Raw genomic sequence first — 23,177 nt, 5'->3', positions numbered from 1 at the left:
TGGGAAAAACTACCACACATTTGGTATTAGAAGTAATAATGTAAGAGTAAAGGAGACACCTAGAAATGTTTCTCCTTTATACCTGTCTATTCCAACACTGAAATTAGTGTCAGAAATGGGGTGTTACTATTATAAACACAGGATCATAGCTTAGCAGCTTTAGCAGCAGGGAAACTAATACCAGAGGTTGGACAGGTGATTCAGATTATGTAATAGCAATACATTTCGTGATACTGCCCCTTGCAATAACTTGGAAAGCACAGCACTTGCATAATTAACCTGAAACTCTAGAACAAGGGTTGGCAAGTTAAGGCCTGTCTGTTTTTGTGAAGAAAATTTTATAACACAGTTCTGCCCATTTAACCACCTACTGTATACAGCTGCTTCTGTGCTACAATGGCAGGAGTTGAATAGCTGTGAGACTCTATGACCTGCAAAGCTCAAAATATTTACTATCAAGACTTTATAGAAAAAGGTAGCTAACCTCTGCTCTAGAAGAGATTAGAAAGCAAAACTTTAGTAGTGTGTTGGTGGCTAATGGCAGCATTTGAAAGAATTGGCCAGTTTAAAAACAGATGAAACGGAATCAGAATCTTGAATTTTAGGACCTTGCCATTCTAGAAAAATTAAATGCTACTAAACCCTTAAAAAGGGGGGGCAGATTGTCCAGTAAATCTCTTCCCTACCAAACTCAAAATATAGATATTCCTTGACTTCATAATGGGGTTATGTCCCAACAAACCCTCATAAGTTGAAAATATCATAAGTTAAAAATGCATTTAATACACCTAACCTATCAAACATCATAGCTTAGGCTAGTCCACCTTAAACATGCTCTGAACACTTATCTTAGCCTACTGTTGGGCAAAATCATCTGACACAAACCCTATTTTATAAAAAAGTATTGGAATATCTCATGTAATTTATTGAGCAGTGTACTGAAAGTGAAAATCGAATGACTCTATGGGTACAGAATACTTATAGGTGTAGCTAACTGGGAGCTGTGGCTCACTGTTGCTGCCCAGCATCAAGAGAGATAAGTATACTACATACTGCTAACCCAGGGAAAAAAATCAAAATTCAAAGTATGAAATGCATATCACTTTTCACACCATTGTAAAATAAAAAAATTAGGTTGAACCACCATAAATGACCATTTGTACTCTCTCATTTTATTAATGAGCCTTGAGAGATTATTTACTGAGGCAATGGAATGTGAGGGAATATGATGTTCACCAAATCTGAAAAATACACTTCATTTGATTAAATATACTTGATTAAATACACTTGATTTAGCCTGGTTTCTCCTCTGCTATCTTTCACCATGAGAAAATAATGTGCCTCAGGGAACCAGCCACTCCTTCAGCCTGGATGCTGAAAACTGAACAAGGACAAACCCTGTCTGACCCCATGATCTGGAGCAGTGCCACACAACCAACCTGCAGAGCCCTGAGCAAGCAATGCTATGTCAAGCCACCAATACTTTGGATTTGTTTTTCATGCATTATTTGCACATAATAAATCTGAAAACCCTTGAGGGAAAAAGAACTGCATTCTTTAGTTGATGAAAATGTCTCAGACCTGCCAACAGAAAAGCCTGAAAGCTTAAAGGCAGACATTAAGTCAAAGACATACAGCCAGGGACTAACAAATACTCTATGAAAATAACTGTAATTAAAAAGAAGATTTCTAAGTTTCTGAGAGAGCTGTACTATCAAAAAACTCCATTAGGCTGTGACTTTTCTAGCCTGAAAACAATGGTTTTCAATTCAGGGCAATTCTGCCCCCAGGGGATAGTTCACAGGGTCTGGAGACATTTTTGGTTGTCACAATTGGGAAGTACTGGTGGCATCTAGTGAATAGAGGCCAGGAATGTGCTAAACATTCTATAGTACACAGGACAGCTCCTCAAAAGAAACAACTCTTCATCCAAATCATCAACAGTGTCGAGACTGAAAAGGACTGCCTTAAAAGGACACCTGGGCCCCCAATCTTGTACAGATAGTAAGCTGAGAAAGCTGAGCGACCCCAAGAAGAACACATTTTCCAATAACCACTTTAGATATACTCAAAAGGACAGTAGAAAAGAAAGACTCTTCACAGAGTAGAGCCAGGTACTACAGAGAACAGTGGACAAAGCATTCCTTGCAGAAATGAGATCTAGGGACTAACCAACCCTCACCTCCACTTTCCCCAAAGGAAGTGACACAGTGTCTTCCCAACAGAATGTCTTTTTAAAAATAATTTTAAAGATGTATTTATTTATTTGAGAGAGAGCACATGTGTGGTGGGACAGAGAGTCTATGTCAAGCACGGATCCCAATACAGGGCTTAATCCCATGATGCTGAGATCATGACCTGAGCCAAAACCAGGAGTCAGATGCTTACCTGACTGTACCACCCAGGGACCTCTGCCCAACAAAATTTCAAATTACAAATGACCAATGACTAAACTTTTCAATTTCCCAAATGGGACTGTTTACTGGATCTGAAGTAGAGATTATGCTCCATCACTTCAGAAATAAATACCTTGACAGACTAGGACTTAGGGTTATCTCCCCTAACCAGGGGATGAGTGTACTAGGTGTAGAATCAAGGGAGCAAAGAAATGTTTGATGACCAGAAGGGTAGACTGTGACAGAGACTAATGCTCACCACTATTCTGAAGTCTGCCTTTCACATTTCTCTGTCCCTTGTAATTAGGCAGGTCCTCATGTTCTGCCAATAGGTTCAGGGCAGAAGTGATGTGTGTCACTTCCAGGCCAAAGCATAGAAGAGGCAGTACACCTGGCTTTCTCCTCCCCTGAAACAATGACCAGGAACTATGCACATGGTGGAGACTGGGTTTCTGAGTTACTGTGTGGAACCCCATTCCCAGTCCTGACTTGTACTAAAACCCTAAGGGATATTTTACCAGGCAAACCATCTTAGACTACAGAGATATTAGGCTGGGGTGAAGGGTATTTAGACTTAGTAGTAGACCAGAGAGATGAGTATCAGTTGTGGCCTCAAGACCACCTATTGGAGTGGGTGTGACCCATTAAACTTCTTGTAAGTTACTTAAGGAACAAACATCAAATAAAACCCTAGAGGAGCAGTCTCCAGAACTTATTGTATGAAGGAAATAGGAACAAGTGACACCAGAGATGTTCTACAGTGAGTTCTGAGGTGCCTGTTCTGATCCCCGGTTCAGGATCCCTTCCAGCTGCTAGCAGTATTGGTTGCTGAGTTTTCAGCAAATCTCTCTCCTGGAATTGTCTTCAGATACAGAGAGCCATCTTTTCCAAGGTCATGCTGCTCCTCAAAGTCCGACTGAGTCACCAGCTGAGGACTTTGGAATGACTGTATATCCAACTCAATTTTTCCCTTTGTCCAGTATTACTTCCTTTACACCAAAGATGTTGATGCTGAGGGGACTCCCCAACAAACTTCTTACATGTATATCTTTTCCATCCTAGAGATTGTTTCCCAGATATCCTGACACCTAAGATAAAGGCACATTCCTCTTCATAGGTAACAGATCCTCGTATATCTTACTAGCTCAAATTTATTATGTAAGTTTTCTACAGTATTATTGTATTTTTACCACTTTATCCATCCACACTAAGGGAATATGTTAAAATATCCCAATTGTACCATGTTTGTATAATTCTTCTTTTTTCCACAGTTTAAGGTTTGTGTATTACAACTCCACTGCATATATAAAGTTCTTGACAGTTACTTACCACATAGTAGATTACATCCTTTTTCCTCATAAAGTCACTGAAAAATGCTTTGTCCCTGGCCCCACCATATTCAGTGCAGTTGATTAAACAGATTCATCCTTGTTCTCTTGTTTTATTTTCCCATACATCTTTACCAATAACTTTGCTTTCAGTCTTTGGAAGCTAGCTACAATTGTCTGCATTACAGAAGCATACAGTTGTTGTTGGCACTGTGTGTCAAATTTGAACTCTGTTCATTAAGGGGTTAATCCCCTTTACCCATTATGTTATATATTGGTCTTCTGTAATTTAATGTTTCCGTTTTAAGTTTCTTTCTATTTCCTTTGTTTCCTCTTCTATCATGTAGTCTGTGATTTCTGTTTTACTCACCTGCTACCCCATTAATCTGAAAATTTTCTATTTGGAAGGTTTTACTTTACTAAAATCAAATTAACTTCCATGGAGGCAGATTACTGTCCTGGCCCACAGGGCAAAAGAAACTCATCTGCCTCATACAATATATAATGGGATGAGGAAGATAATATACTTCCCCATGTAAAGAGAGTATATATATTTCTCTTATGTTGCCTAAAGATGGCATTAAACATAACATTATAGCAGTTGCATAGGCTATATACCAATTCAGTTAGAATGATAACTAAGAATAAACCTAAATATCTCACATACATGATTGTTATAAAATAGATAACTTGAGCACAAATCTCTGTATTCATTTTGAGTTAGGTTATTTGACACAAGATAGCTCAAAGATATAATTCCACTGAATTAAATATTTTTCAAGAAATTCCTCTCAAATTAGATGCTATTCTTTTCAAAGAATAAGCTAGAACTAAAACTAAAATACAAAAATATACGTCCACATAAAAACCTGCACACACACGTTCCTGCCAGCATTGCTTATGATAGCAAGCCAAATGTCTCTCAGGTGATGAATGGATATACAAAATGTGGTATACATCCATAAAGCAAACTATTATTTCACAATAAAAAGAAATGAAGTACTGATACATGATAAATAGATGGACGAACCTTGAGAACACTAGGCTAGGGAAGAGAAGCCAGACACAAAAGACCACATTATATATAAATAATTCCATTTATATGAAATATCCAGAATAGGCAAATATATGGAGATAGAAATAGGTTAGTCGTTGTGTACGGCCAGGGGTGAAGGGAGTAACAGGAACCGAAGGCTAATAAGTACATGATTTCTTTAAGGTTGGTGAAAATGTTCTAAAATTATATTGTGGTGATGGTTGTACAATCTTTGAATATAATTACATACTTTATGAACTGTATGGTATGTGAATTACATGTCAATAAAGCAGTTAAAAAACAGATTACAAAAATATAAACTATTTCTGTATATATGAGAAATACAACTCTGATACTCAATTTTATGTAATTGGTAATGACAGCAGGATATTTTATATACTACTTCATTTCAGAGCAAAACTAAGCTTATACTACTCCACGTAAATCAGTGAAACACAACTTTCCCAAAATATAATTAAAGGAAAATGGAAAATGGAAGAGTAGACCGCTCCACAGAAACACCAAAAAGCAGAGCAAAATGGATCAGAAAAAACTTTTTCAGAAATCTGGAAGACAGTCAAATGTTCACAACAACCAAGTAAATGCAGAATCAAGAAAAACGCAAATTAAAAACAAGAGAAAAGATGTGTGGTGTTTTCACTAGCCCCTGTCCCACCCATCTTCCTGGTTGGGTGGGAGGGTCTTAAAGAAAGCAGCCTACATTCTCACTGTGGGACTCTAGATTGGGCTAGACAGAGGGCATTTCTCAAAAACACTGTGAGGCAAATGAATAACCCATTATGCCTGTGACAAAACATTAAAGTTAAAGAAAACATGACATGGCATACCATCAAGTGTGCAAAAAATGCATGATGGAAGTCCCAAATAAGAGGCAAAAAAAGAAAAAAAATGGAGCAGAAAAAATGACCGAAAACTTACAAATTTATGAAAGACATAAACCTACACATTCAAGCTATTCAGTGAACTCCAAGGATAAAAGCAAAAGAGATCTGCACTAAGACACATTTTAAACTGCTGAAAACTAAACACAAAAAGAAAATCTTAAGAATCAGGAGAAGCAATTTGTTACTTGTAAGAGATTCTCAATGAAATTAACAAGTGATTTCTCAAAAGAAATCATACAGGTCAAAAGGCAGTGAAAAGAAACATTTAAACTGCTGAAAGAAAAACAATGCCAAACAAAAATTCTATATCTCCTTCAAAAGGACACTCAGTAGTAAACTGAAGCTGTAAGAAGAAATAAAAAATTCTAGTAAAGGTAATTACATAGGTATACACAAAGGTCAGTATTACTATGTTTAGGGCTTCTCACTCCTAATTTCTTCCAATATGATTTAAAAGACAAATGCATTAAACAATAATTGCATTTTTATCTTATTGGGCACACAGTGTATAAATATATAAGCTACAACACAATGGGGGAAGAACAGATTATATACAGGAGTAGAGTTTTTGTGACAATAAGGTGGTAATAATTCAAAATAAATTGTTATAAGTTAAAGAGACTAATCCCAATCCCAATGGTAGCCTTTAAGAAATACTCCCTCCAAAGATAGGAGAATATGTATTTTCTAAGTGCACATGGATTATTCTCCAGAACAGACCACATGTTAGGTGACTGAACAAGTCTCAACAAATTTTAAAAGATGGAAATTATACAATGTATCTTCTCTGACCACAATGGAATGAAGCTAGAAATCAAGAAATAAGGAATACTGGAAAATTCACAACCAAAGGGACAAAGAACAATTCATAAGGAAAACGAGAAAATACTTTGAGATGAATGAAAATGAAAACACAATACACAAAAATTTAGGGAATACAGAAAAAGCAAGCTCAGAGGACAATTTCATAACTGTGTTTAAGCTGCTAATAAGTCTGTGTTATTTTGATATGGTGGCTCAAGAAAACTAATACAATATAAGTAAATAGAAAGACATTCATGGGTGTCCGTGAATTGGAATACTAAATATAGGTTAAAAAGACAAAACAACCCAAGCAATCTACAGAGTCAATAAATGAAATCTTTATTAAATTCCAGTGGCCTTTCTGCAGAAATGGAAAAGCTGATATTTTCAAATCCACATGAGTCACAAGGAGCCCTGAATAGTCAAAACAATGTTTAAAAAGAAGAATAAAGTTGGAGGGTTCACACTTTCCCATTTTTCAAAACTTACTAGATGGCTACAGTATCACTTTATCTGTTTTTTTCTTTCATTGATCGTGCTTTTGGTACCATTTGTAAGAATTTATTGTCAAGTCATTAAGGTTTACCCTTATATTTTTTTTAAGAGTTTTATAGCTTTAGCTTTTATGTTTAGGTCATTGACCCATTCTAAGTTAATTTTTGTGTATGGTGTGAAGGAAGGATCCAAATTCATTCCTTTGTTTGTGAAAATCCAATTGTCCTACCCCACTTATTAAAGATACTTATTTTTTCCCAACTGAATGGTCTTTGACACCCTTGTTGAAAATTACATAGGTAGGTGATTTTATTTCTGGACTCTTATAAGTTCTCTATTCCACCAGTCTATGTCTGTGCCCTTACAGCAGTCCCACATAATTCTGATACTTGAATTTCATGAAAACTAAAAACTTTTGTGCAACAAAGGATATCAAGAAAGTGAAAAGACAATATACAAAATGAGAGAAAATATTTACAAATCATGTATCTGATCAGGGTCTAGTATCTTATATATATTATACTTATACAATATATAAAGAGTTTCTATAATTCAACTTATATATATGTATATATATAATATATAAAGAACTTACATATATAATATATAAAGAATTTCTATAACACAACAATGAAAAGACAAAACAACCCAATTTTAAAAAATGGCCAAAGGTCTTGAACAGACACTTCTCCCAAAAAGATATACAAATGACCAACGAGTATATGAAAGCATTCAACATCTTTAGTCATTAGGGAAATGCAAATCACAAGGAGATACCACTTTGTACTCACTAGGATGGTTAGAATAAAAGCCAGCAAGTATTGGCAAAGATCTGGAGAAATCAGAACCTTCACACATTGCTATGGGGAATGCAAAACGGTATAGCCACTGTTGAGTACAGTTTGGTAGTTGTTCTAAAAGTTAAATATATATATACCATGGGCCCAAATCCTGGGAAGATACTCAAAAGAATTGAAAACAGGAACTCAGACAAATACTTGTATATGAATGTTACAGCAGCACTATCCACAAAAGCTAAAAGGTAGAAATAATGCAAATGTCTATCAGTGGATGAATGGATAAACAAAATGCAGTACATATATATATTATTATATCATTCAGTCATAAAAAGGAATGAACTATTGATACATGCTACAATATGAATGAGACTGGCAACATTATGCTAAATTAAAGAAACTAAACACAAAAGGTTACATATGATTCCATTTATATGAAATATCCAGAAGAGATAAATCCACAGACACAGAAAGCCAACTGGGATGAGGCCAAGGGCTAGGGAGAGAGAGATGGGGACTGACTGCTTAATGGGTATGAGGATTCTGGGGGCAATGAAAATATTTTGAAATTTTCTATCGGTGATAGATGAACAATGTCATGGATATAGTAAATGTCAATGAATTGAACCCTTTAAGATGGTTAATTTTATGTTGGTGAATTTCACCTCAATAGTTTAAAAAAAGAATATGATTATAGTTTTTTCTACTAACCCGATGAATAATTCCAGCAGAGTGAAGGTGCTTGATTCCACACAGCATCTGATAGAGAAGGTAGGACATTCTCTCATGATCTAGTTCCATCTGAATCACTTGGCAAAGATTTGCATCCATGAGCTCCATGACTATGTAACTTCATGGGTGAAAAAAGATGACAGCTAAAGTGTACAGCAACAGTCTAAGAATAATGTATAAACATAAAATTTTAATTATCACACTTACACATCTTGAAATTCTTCTAGGGATTTCTGTGGTGTGAAAACATTCAAAAGGCCAATTATCTGTGGTAAAAAGCAAAGAGACAAAAAAATTAGACAGCACTACTACTAATAATACTTTCATTTAGGAACAGCAAATACATGGGTTAAAAAAAACCCATCGTCAGTATAAAAATTTTGAAACCTTATGTTCTAAGCCCATGTACTCTCTCTTATTTTACATATTAAGACTTTATGTCCAGGGATTGGGGGCAGGGAGGGAACCAAAGCACACAGGATCTTTAGGGAGGTGAAAATACTCTGTATGGTACTATAATAGTAGATATTATGTCATTACACATAGGTCCACACCCAAAGAATGTATAACATCAAGAGTGAACCCTAATGTAAACTACTGACTCTGAATAATAAGGATGCATCGAGTGATTATAATGAAAGTACCAGTCTGGTGGGGGGGTACAGATAATGAGGGAGGCTATGCATGTGTGGGGGCAGGGGGTGTATGGGAGATCTCTGCACCTTCCTCTCATTTTGCCGTGAACCTAAAAATGCTCTTAAAAAAACACACACACAAAACTATCAACAGAAGAGCTCCACATACCCATTCCATTTATGAATACTCAATTATCAAGGATCTATATTATACAATTCTCTATAAAATTTGTAAGCAAATTTTTAAATATCTTCTACCAGCTCTTATCTAATTTAATACCTGTATATAATCTCAACCCTCCCTGTAACACCCTCAGTTTTTCATAGTACTGAACATTCCCAGTTTTCTTCATTCCCAAACTATTCACTGGTTCATCCAGAGACATGCCCTCTTTCCCACCATTCTGTCTTCCTAATCCTTTTCTTTCCTCTACCTGTACTGTATTACCTATATTACATAGGCAATATATGTTGCTGTTGGTTTTTTTTTTTTGTTGTTTGTTTGTTTTTGCCTAAACATCTCTATGTGGATAATTTCCAAATATACATTAAAAGTTCTTGCTTAGGGGCACCTGGGTGGCTCAGTGAGTTAGGCCTCTGCCTTTGGCTCGGGTCATGATCCCGGGGTCCTGGGACCGAGCCCCGCATAGGGCTCCCTGCTTGGCAGGGAGCCTGCTTCCCTTCCTCCCTCTCTGCCTGCTTCTCTGCCTACTTGTGATCTCTGTCAGGTAGAGAAATCAAAATCTTTATTAAAAAAAAAAAGAGGGGCGCCTGGGTGGCTCAGTGGGTTAAGCCGCTGCCTTCGGCTCAGGTCATGATCTCAGGGTCCTGGGATCGAGTCCCGCATCGGGCTCTCTGCTCAGCAGGAAGCCTGCTTCCCTCTCTCTCTCTCTGCCTGCCTCTCCATCTACTTGTGATTTCTCTCTGTCAAATAAATAAATAATAATTAAAAAAAACTTAAAAAAAAAAAAAGTCCTGGGGCGCCTGGGTGGCTCAGTGGGTTAAAGCCTCTGCTTTCGGCTCAGGTCATGGTCTCAGGGTCCTGGGATCGAGCCCTGCATACGGCTCTCTGCTTGGTGGGGAGCCTGCTTCCTCTCTCTTTCTCTTTCCTGCCTCTCTGCCTACTTCTGATCTCTGTCTGTCAAATAAATAAATAAAATCTTAAAAAAAAAAAAGTCCTTGCTTAGTTTGTAAGTCTCAAATATATATTGCCTATATATTGCCACTTCACATGAAAATCTCAAAAACATAAAATTGAACTCATTATCATTCCTATCCAAAACCTTTACTTTCCCAGAGTGCCTCCTCTTTTATAAGAGAAGGTTTAGTAAAAGAGAAGGCTCACAGTGATTTTTTACTTTTTTAATATTTGCACCATAATAAATATTGAAAAGAATACTATCCCATTCTCCTGTCAGCTGAACTTTAACCTCTTCTTCCCATATAGATAGAGGATTTTAACATCTCATCTAGATTGTTCATACTATAATTACTTCTAACATTAAGGTTCCTTAAACATTAAGGAAACCTTAAACAATGGTTTCCATTGTATTGCTTACAATATGGTAACAAAACAAAAACAAAAAACAAACCAGATCATATTACTGACCTCTTCAAAAACTTAATACCAGAAAAAAAAAAAAATCCAAAACTCCCTTGCAATACATTCAAAGTCTTCCTTCCAGGACAGAACATCAATCCAGTTCATCTCCTGTTAAACTCTCTATTAAACTTGATACTTTAGCCATCCTAAATAAGTTTAAACAATGTTACCTTTAAAAATTTTCAATGCCTTAAACATACTCCTCCCTGTCCTTGTCAAATTTACCTACTGAATCCAGTTACCTTCAAAATTGATTATGTAGTCTGACAACCTCTAGTCCTTGACAGGTTGCTGAATATTTTCTTTACTTAGTCCCCACAATATCTTATATGTTATCATGGCATTTAACACAGTATTGTGTAGTCTCATTTTCAAGCCTCATCCTTATCACACCAGGATCTTTGTTAGAAAGAATTATTCACTTTTTCAGCCCTGGCACCATAGGGAGATACCTGACACACATTTTTAAAACATTTGTTGACAATTAGGGATAGGAAAGTTTTTCTAGGCCAACTTCATGGGACAGAATCTATGTCATTCATCTAAGCATAAAGCTTTGCTTATAGAAGGTATTCAAATATTTGGTCAGTGAATAAACTCAGAAAAATAATTTCCAGATCAGAAAAGGTCAAACAAATTTGTTTAAGATAGGGAAAGTGATCATAAAAATGCATCCAGCTACTCTAAATGAATTAATTCCAGACTCCTAGATAGAGGAATGCACATCTAGAGACTCAGAGAAATAGTAAAACTCTTCATATCTGAGAAATCCTATAGTAGAAGAGAAGTGTTAAAGATGAAGAGCATATAAAGACAAGAGATTAGTGGTTGCTTAGAGCTAAGAGGGGTGGGAGATAGGAAAATAAGAGCTAAACAGTATGGAGTTTTTCAGAGGTGACGAAAATGTTCCAGAAATATGGAAAGTCACATATACCAGTGAATATACTAAAAACCATTGAATTGTACATATTAAATGAATAAATTGTACAGTATGTGAATTGCATCTCAATAAAGCAATTATAAAATAAAAAATTAAGATACCTGTCTTACTTTTCAAAAAGGAAAGTAATGGAAATTATATCAATCAACGACTGGACAGTCAAACAAAAGTCAAGGACTGATTAAGTGGTTGATATATAAGTACTTTGAGAGAATTAACACTTATTAGGAGCAGGTAAAAATTCACTGACAAACTGTACTTCCTTCTGTGAATAAAACGACAATGACAACAAAGAATAGCAGCAGTAGATCAGAAACATGACCAGATAAGTATATGAAGACCTCAAAAAGGCATCATAATATCCATGTGAATAAGATGCAGAATTCGGGAGTGATGGGTAATTTTTATAGTTACACATGTCATTTTTGTGGTATACCCAAGGGTCACTAATGAACTAATCCAGCAATTATGAAGGCATCCTGAGCAAAACTGGGATGTGAAACTAGCAAGTGAAAAGTCAGAACAAAGGAAAAAGCAATCCCCAACAGTCTGGGAAAAGAAATCAGATTTCACATGTGAAATTCTAGGGAGGGATAGGAAGTACTATACTTAACTTCCAAAACCAAAAGACAAAAAGTAAAAGATGGGGGGCACCTGGCTTGCTCAGTCAGTACAGCATGTGACTCCTGATTTTGAAGTTATAAGTTCAAGCCCCAAGTCAGGTGTAGAGCTTATTTAAAAATAAAATCTTAGTAAAAGACAGTAAAGATGTGATGTATTAGCAGGCCTGTGACAAAGAATAACTTGCTAAGACAATGTGAATCAAATGGTGACCTGATTTCTAAACAGGATTATAATGTCCATGGTTAAGAGGAGATAACATGCCTTAGTTATCTTGGAGAATTCAATCAGACATGGAAGTACTGTGTGCTAGGTGGCATACCAAAGTATGTTTGGAGATATGTGACCAAGTTGAAAGACAAACTCAAAAATATCTATGAAAACAGTAGGAAATGCACAACGATTTGAATGTATCTAGTACCACTGAAGTATATGCTTAACATGGCTAAGAATAGTGAATTTTGTTATATATATAATACATTATATATATATATCATATTTATATTATTTTACCACAATTAAAAAAAAAAGAAGTGGGAAAAAACAGAGATGTTTAGACCAGCAAAGAGATTATCTGTGTGGAACATGAAACTGTTGAAAAGGCAAAACATTACAAAAACGTCTATCCATTAGGAGTATAAAAATTCCATTATTATTTCTGGTTTCTCTGTATTGCTGACCCTTGAACAACATGGGTTCAAACTGTGTAGGTTCACTTATACATGGACTTTTTTGGGTAAATATAGTACAGTACTGTGCAAGAATTTTCCTTATGATTTTAGTTAACATTTTTCATCTAGCTTACTTTAAGAACACATATAATATACAAAATATGTGTTAATCAACTACTTATGTTATCAGTAAGGCTTCCAGTCAAGAGTAAGCTATCAGTTGTTAAGTTTGGGGTTGTCAAAGTTATATGCAGATTTCAACTGCACAGGGGGTTGACATTCCTAACTCCCACATTGTTCACGGGTCAACTATATTTAGTTTTATATTCATTCTCTGAACAAATATGTTTTAAACATCTACTCTGTATCAGTACTCTTCTAGGTGTCAAGGGTACTGCTTGTGTGGACCCTGACATCCCCCATCAAAGGGTTAACTATGTGAAACATGCTTTCTGTGCCCTCCATCTAGTTGATGGAACCAAGTTTTTTTTTGCAGTCACTGAAGCTCAAGAAATAGAAGTCATTGGCCATGTACCCAATGCAAAACTAAGCAATATCACCACCATCATCACCATGAAACAGACTACAAGGGGGCATGAGCAGCTAGCTCTATCTGAGGGCAGGAGGCCACCAGAAAAACCCTGACAAGCAACATGGCTGGCTCCCATCTAGAACAAGAATGGCTAACACGACTTGTTCCCTATCACTGACTTTAATCTATACCTCTTTTTAAATGCTGTTCTTTCTCTCTGGGAGGCCATTTTCCTTCAACAAGCCAATTTTTACCCCATTTTAAGAATTAGTCTAAAGCCATGTTTTCTCAAAGCTTTCCCATTTCATGAAAGCTCATGCAATCTTCTCTCTCCTGAAATCTTAGCACTTATTTTTCATCTACCACAATTTGACCAACTTCCACTGCCTTATAATATATGATATTTCATTATGTATTTGTCTTCATAATAACACTATATGTTATCCCAAATAAGAAGCCTCATCCTTAACTTCCATGAATTTTCCCCTTCAGTGACTAATCTAGTAACTCCAGCACATACAGGCTTGCACAGTTAGCTTTCAAAATGTTGTAAACTGTGTTATCTGCAATCAGAAAGTACTGAGCTTATTTTATTTTACAAACTCCTTTGGACAAATACTACAAGACGTCTCCAGTCAGATGCTTTTGGTTTAGTACTTCATAAAACTCTCCCTTGTATATACTCCTAGTTTATTTCCTCTCAGCTGAGAGAGATGACTCCATTAAAATAATCATAAAAGCATACTTAATTAAGTTTAAAAAAGTGTAACTATGTCTTCTCAAAATGAAAGTTATATGTTTAAGTCATTATAATCATTAGGGAAAAGGAATTAAGGATATTTCCCTAATTTCATTTAAATATTTTTTGAAGTTTCTGCTAAATTGCTTTATAAAATTACAGACTATCTTCAACCTAAAGTGACCAGTGAGTATCAGTATCACTTTAAAAAGTGTGAGTAGGGTAGGGAGAAATGATTTGAACTTTGTATCTAATATTATTGAATAAAATTCCACTGTCAAAGTAAAATGGGAGCAATTTCATCTCTGTGCTAAGGCTGGAGTTTTCTGAAATGTCAGCCTGACAGAAAACAAAAAGTAGAAAATGAGATCAAGCCTAAATAAAGTTCTAAAACACCTACTTCTTTTAAAACCCCCTGTGCAAATAAAATGTCAGAAAACTATACAATCTAAATTTCAGAAGCTGTCCTCTTGTGATATAATTTACAGCGTAGATATACACCCCTTTTAAATAATGTTTCAATCCAGAAGAATTTAAAGCACCTAATATATTTTTTAAAGTTTTTGTTATGTATTCATGAACAAATCTTGATTTCATCTATACTTATGAAATTTTCTAAAATGTTCACTTACATTTTTGTGATTAACACATTTCATAAGAACTAGCTCTCTGTAAGCCCGTTTAGCATGAGTCTGGTTCTGAAATGGCCGGCTTAGCTTCTTGATTGCAACATTTCTTTCAAGAATGGCATCATAAGCTGCACTGTAACAAGAAATTCAAAACCAACAAAAAACCTTTAAAATGTGTAAAACTGAATTTATGAAACATTCATGCAGATTCCTTACTTTCTCCAAAGATAAAATGCAATTGTATCAATTTCCAATCTTTGATTTTCAACATGTTTCTTCTATACCTATTACAGCATATTCCAACAATGTATAGCATTGTTAACTGTTTCTTAAAATGCTAATATATTCAATGGACTGTGAAGACAGACACAGTGCTTGTTCACTGGGTGTCCTCCAAGGTCAACCTAGCATACAATGGGCACTCAATGCACAAATTTTTAATGAGTATTCAGGTCCAATAGATAGCTTCAAGCCTAAGGGAATCCTTCATCCTGTACATACCTCAAGGAAAGACAGGATTAAAGAATACATATGGTCAAAAATTCTACCCAAATACTTGCTGAAGAATTCTACATAAGTAGATCACTTACATCTTCCATGGACACAACAAAATGAATGCAGAAAGAGAAAAGAATACACATAAAGGTATCTAAAAGGTTATTTTACAACATAAAAAGCACTTAAGATTTGTATTAAGGAAGAATTAAAAAATCAAGTTTACAAATATAAATGCCAGATCTCAGGACATTGGAAGCTGCTTTGTAACTGTTAATGAAAAACCTATAATTCTGTGACATAACACCATCCTCATTACTCTTCCTATCTCCTACCATGTGATGGTGACTAAAAAGCATGTTTTGCAAATGACAGAGCAGAGAAAGTAAAGCACAAATAAGGAGAACTATCTTAAAATTATAGAATATTATGATTGAAAGAGACTTTAAAAATCATTTGAATTCACCACACCTAGAGGTTACATTGCCCAAGGTTTAATCAGAAAGTTAAAAGCAAAGCTGAGACCAAAAGACGAAGACATGAGGTTATTACTTTTCATACTTGACTACCTAAAATACTGTAGGACTTCTGTTTATGTGATATTTGGAAAGTTTACACACTGCTAATTAAAATTATTCTCTCATCTAACTGAAAACTTGAGTTTGTTCTCTAGCTATCTCACTATATCAAACGTACTGAAGAAATATATATTAAGACATTGGTTCTCTGGCATAAATGGACACATCTACACATAATATATATGCCTTAACTATAGTGTGTGTGTGTATATATACACACATACATACACACATGGCATACACAAAACAGACACATATAGCAAAACAGACATAAATATTATAACCTTAAGTTAGAAAATGTCATATTTATAGATATGTTCTCTCCAATTTAAAAACAAACAAACATTAGGGGTCATAAAAAAATAGAAGTTTTGACTGTTTCAGATCAAGTATGTTTTATTTGTAAGCTTTAAATTCATTCCTATTAAAATTTTATTCTGTTAAATCAAAGTAATATTTCAAACTCTAAAGTATCTGAGTAGGCTGCACTACTTTGTATTTAGATTTAGAGTTAGATTTCTAATTGTTGATACTTAAATGTGCACAAACTAGAGATCTCAACCAGGCCCCTATGAATCTTACTATCTATCAATGGGCCCAAAATAATACCTTTAAAAAAAATTCAAGTTCTTCAATTGATTCTGATGGTAACAGAGTGAGTTTAAAAAAAATTTTTTTTAAAGATTTAGTTATTTTAGAGAGAGAGTGAGAAAGAGAGAGAGAGAGGGAAAGCACACAGTGGGAAGGGGCAGAGGGAAAGAGAAATTTAAGCTGACTCCACATAGAGTGTGGGACCCCATGTGGGGCTCAAATTTATGACCTGGAGATCACAACCTGAGCTGAAACAGAGTCAGATACTTAAGCATTGTGCCACTCAAGTGCCCCCAGAAAGCATATTTTAATTTTTTTTTAAAATTTATTTGAGAGAGAGCATGTGCGTGTGTGTGTATGTGCACGAGCATGGGGCGGGGCAGAGGGAGAGGGTGAAGCAGACTCTCCACTGAGCAGGGAGCCCAATAGGATCGAAGATCACAATCTGAGCTGAAGGCAGAGGCTAACCAACTGAGCCACCCAGGGACCCAACAAAAAACATTTTAAACACTATTAAGAAGCTTATAAACACTACTACCTTCCTTACAACTACCATGTAATTTGGTGAGAAAACTGGATTAGAAGTGTTAATTTGCTATGAGTCACAAATACATCATAAAGCTAGAATCTGAACCATGAGCTGGTTTTCAGAATCCTTCCTGTATTGACTGTAGCACACTATTTTCTTTAAATTTAATTTGTGGTTTGATAAATGTGGTTGGTTAAAATGAAAATCAACCAGCCAATAATACTTTATAAAATTACCCAAATTCTGAAATTTCTGGTATTATAAATTACTTCAAGAGTAAAGAAAGAGAATAAATGCTACTGTTCCCATTAGAGAAATCTGTTAGATTTTAGTATTTTACCATAATTCCTTTTTTTTTTTTTTAAAGTAGGCTCTATACCCAGCATGGAGCCCAACATGGGACTCAAACTCAGGACCCTGAGATCAAGACCTGGAATGAGATCAAGAATTGGAACTTAACTGACTGAGCCACCCCGGCGCCCCAAGGGCTGAATTTTTTAAAAAGTAATATATTATCACAGGTAAAGTCCCCTCCCTTATCTCTATTTTCAGAGGTAAGCATTATTCTGACTTTGGTATTTATTAATGATTTTTGTACTTTCCTACCTATGCAGGCATCCATAAATTTATGGTCCTATTTCGCAGATTTTAAAACTGTATATAAATGGTACAATAATGCGCATATATTCGGCATTTTCCTTTTAAAGTCAACAGTTCATTTCTGAGATTGTCCCTGTTGAAACCTAGTTCATTTTAAATGTTGTATAGTATTTCACTATATGACGATATCACAATTTTTTATTCTCATGGATAGACTTGCTGCTGTTACAAATTTTTGCTATTATAAATGGTGTTGCAAAAAACAACCCTATGTATGTCTCTTTATGTACATGTGCAAGAGTTTTTCTAGAACCTGGGAGACCTGCAGGGTCATAAACACTTCTGACTTTTTTTATACTCTGAAATGTATCTGGTTCAAAAAGAGTAATATACAATTACGTTGGAGTGAGGCTTAGAATTCCCCCAATCATTAGCTTATTATGCTAACTTAGTGACCTAAAATCATTAGCAGAACTGTCCCAAAAAGTGTTCTACCCTTCATTTTATAAAGAATTATGTTGGGGCACCTGGGTGGCTTAGTTAGTTGAGTGTCCGACTTTGTAAGCTCAGGTCATGATCTCAGGGTCATGAAATCAGGCTGCATTGGGCTTGTGCTCATCTGTAAGTGAGCCTGAGATTCTAACCCTCTGCGCCCCCTTGCTCCCCACCCCCATGTGTGCTCTTTCTCTAAAGCAAATAAATCTAAAAAAAAAAAAAAAAAAAAAATCATGTTGATCTATAAACCCTAGGCCTTTCATAGAAATTAGCCAATAAATCAATTTTAAAGATACATATGAGTTTTGAAACACATACAATGAGATGATATTAATTCACTTCATTCCCCAGTGCAAAATAAGATTTTTGAAATTCCAGAGTTCCATTATAGTATGAAAGTGAGGATTAAGTGAAGCTTCTTATTAAACAACTAGCTATGGGAATAGATGTATATATGGAATTGACAAGCATGCCACTTCTTGTTTCCTGATATGGGTATTTGTCTTTACATGGCTTTTGACCAAGTATTTAATCATACTTTATACTTAAAAGATGGCAGTGCTGATTTATAAAGTTGCACTTAATGAATAATAAAGACCACCAACCCAAGAATAAAAAAGTTTGCCATGTTACAGCTTTAATTTAAACTTCATAGTTTTATTTTAATTTCTTGAGGCAAGTTAAATATTTACCAAAGTATATATAAGAAAAGATGGCAGTTAGTGATTCTTTGCCTAATTTTTGGAAGTAAAAACTTACCATACTATTCCTTGAGCTCCTGAGCCTATAGGTTTTAAATTCTGATATCGTTTCAAGACTGTAAATGTAGAATCTCCAATCTCTACACTATAAAAATTGCTGTCACGCTTGCTTCTGCTCATGATGGCAAACAATTAATTTAATGGCTTCATCCAAATATTCACCGAGAAGCTGCAAAATGGAACAAAATGTGATGTTAACAAAACGAATTTACTTAATCTTAAAATTCAAGTCCTTACCCTCTTCACTGATAGTAACACAGATTGCTATACCATATTAAAAGAGCTGCTTTATTAAAACAAACTGAAGGTTTTAGAGGGGAGGGGAGTGGGAGGATCGGTTCGCCTGGTGATTGGTATTAAGGAGGGCAAGGAGCACTAGGTATTATATGCAAACAATGAATCATGGAACACTACATCAAAATCGATGTACTTTATGGTGACTAACATAACATAAACATACACACACATAAACACACACAGAAAAATAATGGTTAAAAAAAAACCAAACCACAATTAGAAAAAAATACCACAGAGCTTGGTTAGCCTCTGTTATACTTAAGGAGATGACTAATAGTTACAACAAAATGTTTATAAGGGTTAACAGCTTCTCTACTATAGGTCACTAGTATTAATATGCATATGTGTCTTAATTTATTGGAAAGCTGTAAAATGAAAAAACCAAATAATTAAACTAAACATACTTTTAAGGTCACTTCCATAGCTTAACATTTAAAACCAGTCCTTTTTATGTATTTATTATAAAATATGGAAACCTTAATTTTTGTGAGAAACTGATAAACCTTAATTAAAAAATAATTCACAATCTCATTTAGTGTGACATGGAAGAAACAACCAACTGCAGGCTAGTAAGCTGGTTAGCATGTATGATCCCTACGTAACAAATACAGAGCAGCATAGTGCTGTCACCATAACAGACCCCCTGACTTCCAACAATTAAGTGTCGTGCAGATGTGAGGTTATAATGGTTGAAAGGATAAGAAGAAGGGTAGAAAATATAAGATAAAATAAGAAGATATAAAATAAAGTTAAAAATAAGAAAATATATGAAAAATATATAGAGAAAAGCATTTAGTATATTAGGATGTGAAATAAAATAATACTGTTTTGAATTGTGTGGGGCCTCAAAAGCATGACCTAAGTTCTGACCACAGCTCTTTACCACATGCCCAACTACAAGCCAAGGAAGTCTTTTTCCACCTATTTGAGTTGCATTTATTTACAAACTGATTATCCATTCTCATTAGATGAAAGTGCTCTATTCCAAAATGCTCCGCATATCCGATAATAAACCAATTAGGTCTAAAGTATTACTGTGTTTGTGTGTTGTGTGTATTTGTATGGTTTTAAGACAATGCTAACAAAAACAAAATCCTGATAAGACTTACAATGCAAAGAATCAATTTAACAAATACTAAATGCCTAACCTGTGCCAGACACTATATTGGGCCCTAAGGCCAGATTACACAGAAGCTCATGAACTGGATTTTAACACAGTTGAATTCTTAAGAGTAGGACGGAAGGCACTGGGAAGTGAAGAGTGAGAGTACCTTGACCAGCATCCTAGCTGTTGCTAGGAGATTATATTGCAAGAGGAGGGGAACAAAAGCTGGAAGAGGAAAAACTAGTAAACTACTGTACTAATTTGGATATTGTACTAATCCAGATAAGAGATAAAATTAAAATTAATGAGGATTCTCAGATGTGATGAAACTAAACAAAAAAGTCCAAACAGTGTAAGCTTTAAAAGAGAAGGTAAGTAAATTGAAAGCAATTAAGAAGTCAGATAAATGATTTGGACACATTGAAGAGGGGCCAGAGAACTATTTCCAAAAATCAATAACTAAACTAGTTATGTAACACTCCAGAGAGAAGTGCTGAAATGACAAATGTCATTAATTGTGCCTAAGAGGAAAGACCAGAAGCTTACAGAAAATGTTTGGTAATGATTTAAACATTTAGATATGCTCATAGGATGATCAAATACAGGTATTGGGTACCCAGAACAATTTCCTAATGTAACCTGAATTCCCTCCTGTCTACCACTGTAGGGAAAGAGGGAGAACGAAAAGTGAAAAGACTTGGGAAGAGAGGGAAATGTTGGGTGTAAGGCCCCTCATCAAATATTCTACATATTGATCCTGGAAACTCTGCCCAGGGCCCGGAGACAGTAATAATGGTCTTTAGTAATGTGCACATATGGTCAGAGGCAGAGCACAGAACCTCCATAATAGCAAGGAAAGGCTTCTCTCTCTTCCCAGAACAGAATGGGCTAGGAGCAGGAGTACCCATGGTACATAAACAGAAGTCTAGACTAAGATGTGGCAGCAGCTGAGCAATGACAGATAATACAACTCCCCAGGAACAGGCACAGTAGAGTACCCCAGGTTAAGTAGGTAGGCCAGTCAGTGGTACCCTCCACAAATGCCACAGCTGCCATTCCCACAAACAAGAAATAGGAAACTATTCACTTGTGCTCTCAGTTGAAATATTTAATACCTGAGTCAAATTCTATGCTGGGTACAATAAACACAACAGTAATCAGCAACTGTCTATCCCTTAATGGAGCTTGCAGTTAAGACAAATAGACCTTATGTTGCTTAGTATCTGCCTGTGTATCAATATGGCTCCAAAGAGAGTATGAAGGGAAAGGACAGGATGCTAACAAAAGCAAAACTATACTAGTCTGGGCTCAGGAAAAAATTCTCTTGATTCTGTGATGTTTGAGCAAGATCTGAACACTGAATATGAGTTAACCAGGCATGGAGAAAAGGGAGCTTTCTAGGCAGAAGAAACAGCACATGCAAGGTTTGATGAATGTATACAATCCTATAACCACAACCCAAACCATGATATAGATTAATTTCCATTACTAGAAAATGTTCCCTGTGTGAGTCAATCCCTGCCCTCTATTTCCCACAAAACTCTGGCAACCGATGAACTGCTTAGTTGTATCTTTCCTAAATCTTCATATAAGTTAAATCACACAGCATTATGTAATTTGTGTGTCTGGCTCTTTAACGTGACTTTTTTTTTTTTTTTTTAAGATTTTATGTTTTAAAGTTATCTCTACATCCAACATGGGGCTCAAACTCACAAACCCAAGATCAGGAGTTCCATACTCCACCGAAAGAGCCAGCCAGGTGCCCCTGCCCTAATGCATTTACTATTCACCTGTGCTGCTTCTCTTTTTACTACCAAATGGTATTTCATCACGTGGATATACCACTGGGACATATGGACTGTTGCCAGTCTGGAGGTTTACAAACAATACTAGTAGAAACATTCACACTTTTTTTTTTTTTTTTTGGCCATTCATCTTGGGTAAATATTTAGGGGTGGACTTCTGAGTCCTATGTTCAACTTTTATAAGGAACTGCCAAACAGTTTTCAAAAGTGGCCATACCATTCCTCATTTCCAGCAGCAAAATAAGAGTTTTTACCGGCTCCACATTCTTTTTTTTTTTTTTTTTAAAGATTTTATTTATTTATTTGACAGACAGAGATCACAAGTAGGCAGAGAGGCAGGCAGAGAGAGAGAGAGAGAGAGAGAGAGAGAGGGAAGCAGGCTTCCTGCGGAGCATGGAGCCCGATGCGGGGCTCGATCCCAGGACCCTGAGATCATGACCTGAGCCGAAGGCAGCGGCTTAACCCACTGAGGCACCCAGGCACCCCTACCTGCTCCATATTCTTATGATTGCCATTTAACTTTAAGTATGCTAGTGGTATACAGTGGAATTCCACTGTAGTTTACATTTATGTTTCCTAATGATTAATGGTGTTGAGCATTTTTTCACAGGCTTATATGCAACATCTTTTTTTTTGGTGAAGTAGCTAATTAACACTTTTGCCCATTTAAAATAGAATTGCTTTAATACTTACTTATATATTCTGGAGATACATCCTTTATCAGATATTGTACAAGTATTTTTCTCAGTCTGTGGCCTGCCTTTCCATTTCCATTTTCTTAAGTGTCCTTTTTTTTTTTTTTAAAAAAAAAAACATTTTACTTTGAAATAATTTTAGAACCACACAGAAATTACAAAAATAGTACAAAGATCCTGGCTATCTTCACCCAGCTTTACTCAAATAAGAGCATCTGACATAACCACAGCAAATTATCAAAATGAGAAAGTTGACATTGGTACATACTATTACAAAGAGAAAACCCGACACTGGTACAACACTATTAAACAAACTACAGACTTTATTCAGATTTTACCAGTTTTTACATGTACTTTGTATGT

The 23,177-nt window shown here is 35.6% G+C and overlaps 1 protein-coding gene across 11 annotated transcripts in view; it reads right to left on the bottom strand.

Annotated features, from left to right (window-relative positions):
* The window catches only part of MAPK8 (mitogen-activated protein kinase 8), a 99,483-nt gene that overhangs the window by 19,243 nt on the left and 57,063 nt on the right, over window positions 1-23,177 (bottom strand). For 8 of the 11 annotated variants that reach the window (XM_059397975.1, XM_059397978.1, XM_059397977.1 and 5 more), the window contains 4 exons: window positions 18,911-19,081; window positions 14,867-14,996; window positions 8,701-8,759; window positions 8,473-8,611 (listed from right to left, as the gene is read on the bottom strand). In XM_059397975.1, coding sequence (XP_059253958.1) covers window positions 8,473-8,611; window positions 8,701-8,759; window positions 14,867-14,996; window positions 18,911-19,032 — 450 coding nt within the window. In that variant the 5' untranslated portion in view covers window positions 19,033-19,081. Of the gene's footprint in view, window positions 1-8,472; window positions 8,612-8,700; window positions 8,760-14,866; window positions 14,997-18,910; window positions 19,082-22,812; window positions 22,907-23,177 lie in introns of all 11 variants that reach the window. The other 3 variants (XM_059397974.1, XM_059397976.1, XM_059397979.1) reach the window with 1 other exon arrangement.

Source organism: Mustela nigripes, chromosome 4 (genome assembly GCF_022355385.1).
Source record: "Mustela nigripes isolate SB6536 chromosome 4, MUSNIG.SB6536, whole genome shotgun sequence".
Classification (NCBI taxonomy): domain Eukaryota; kingdom Metazoa; phylum Chordata; class Mammalia; order Carnivora; family Mustelidae; genus Mustela; species Mustela nigripes.
This window is presented reverse-complemented; position numbering and strand designations above follow the sequence as displayed.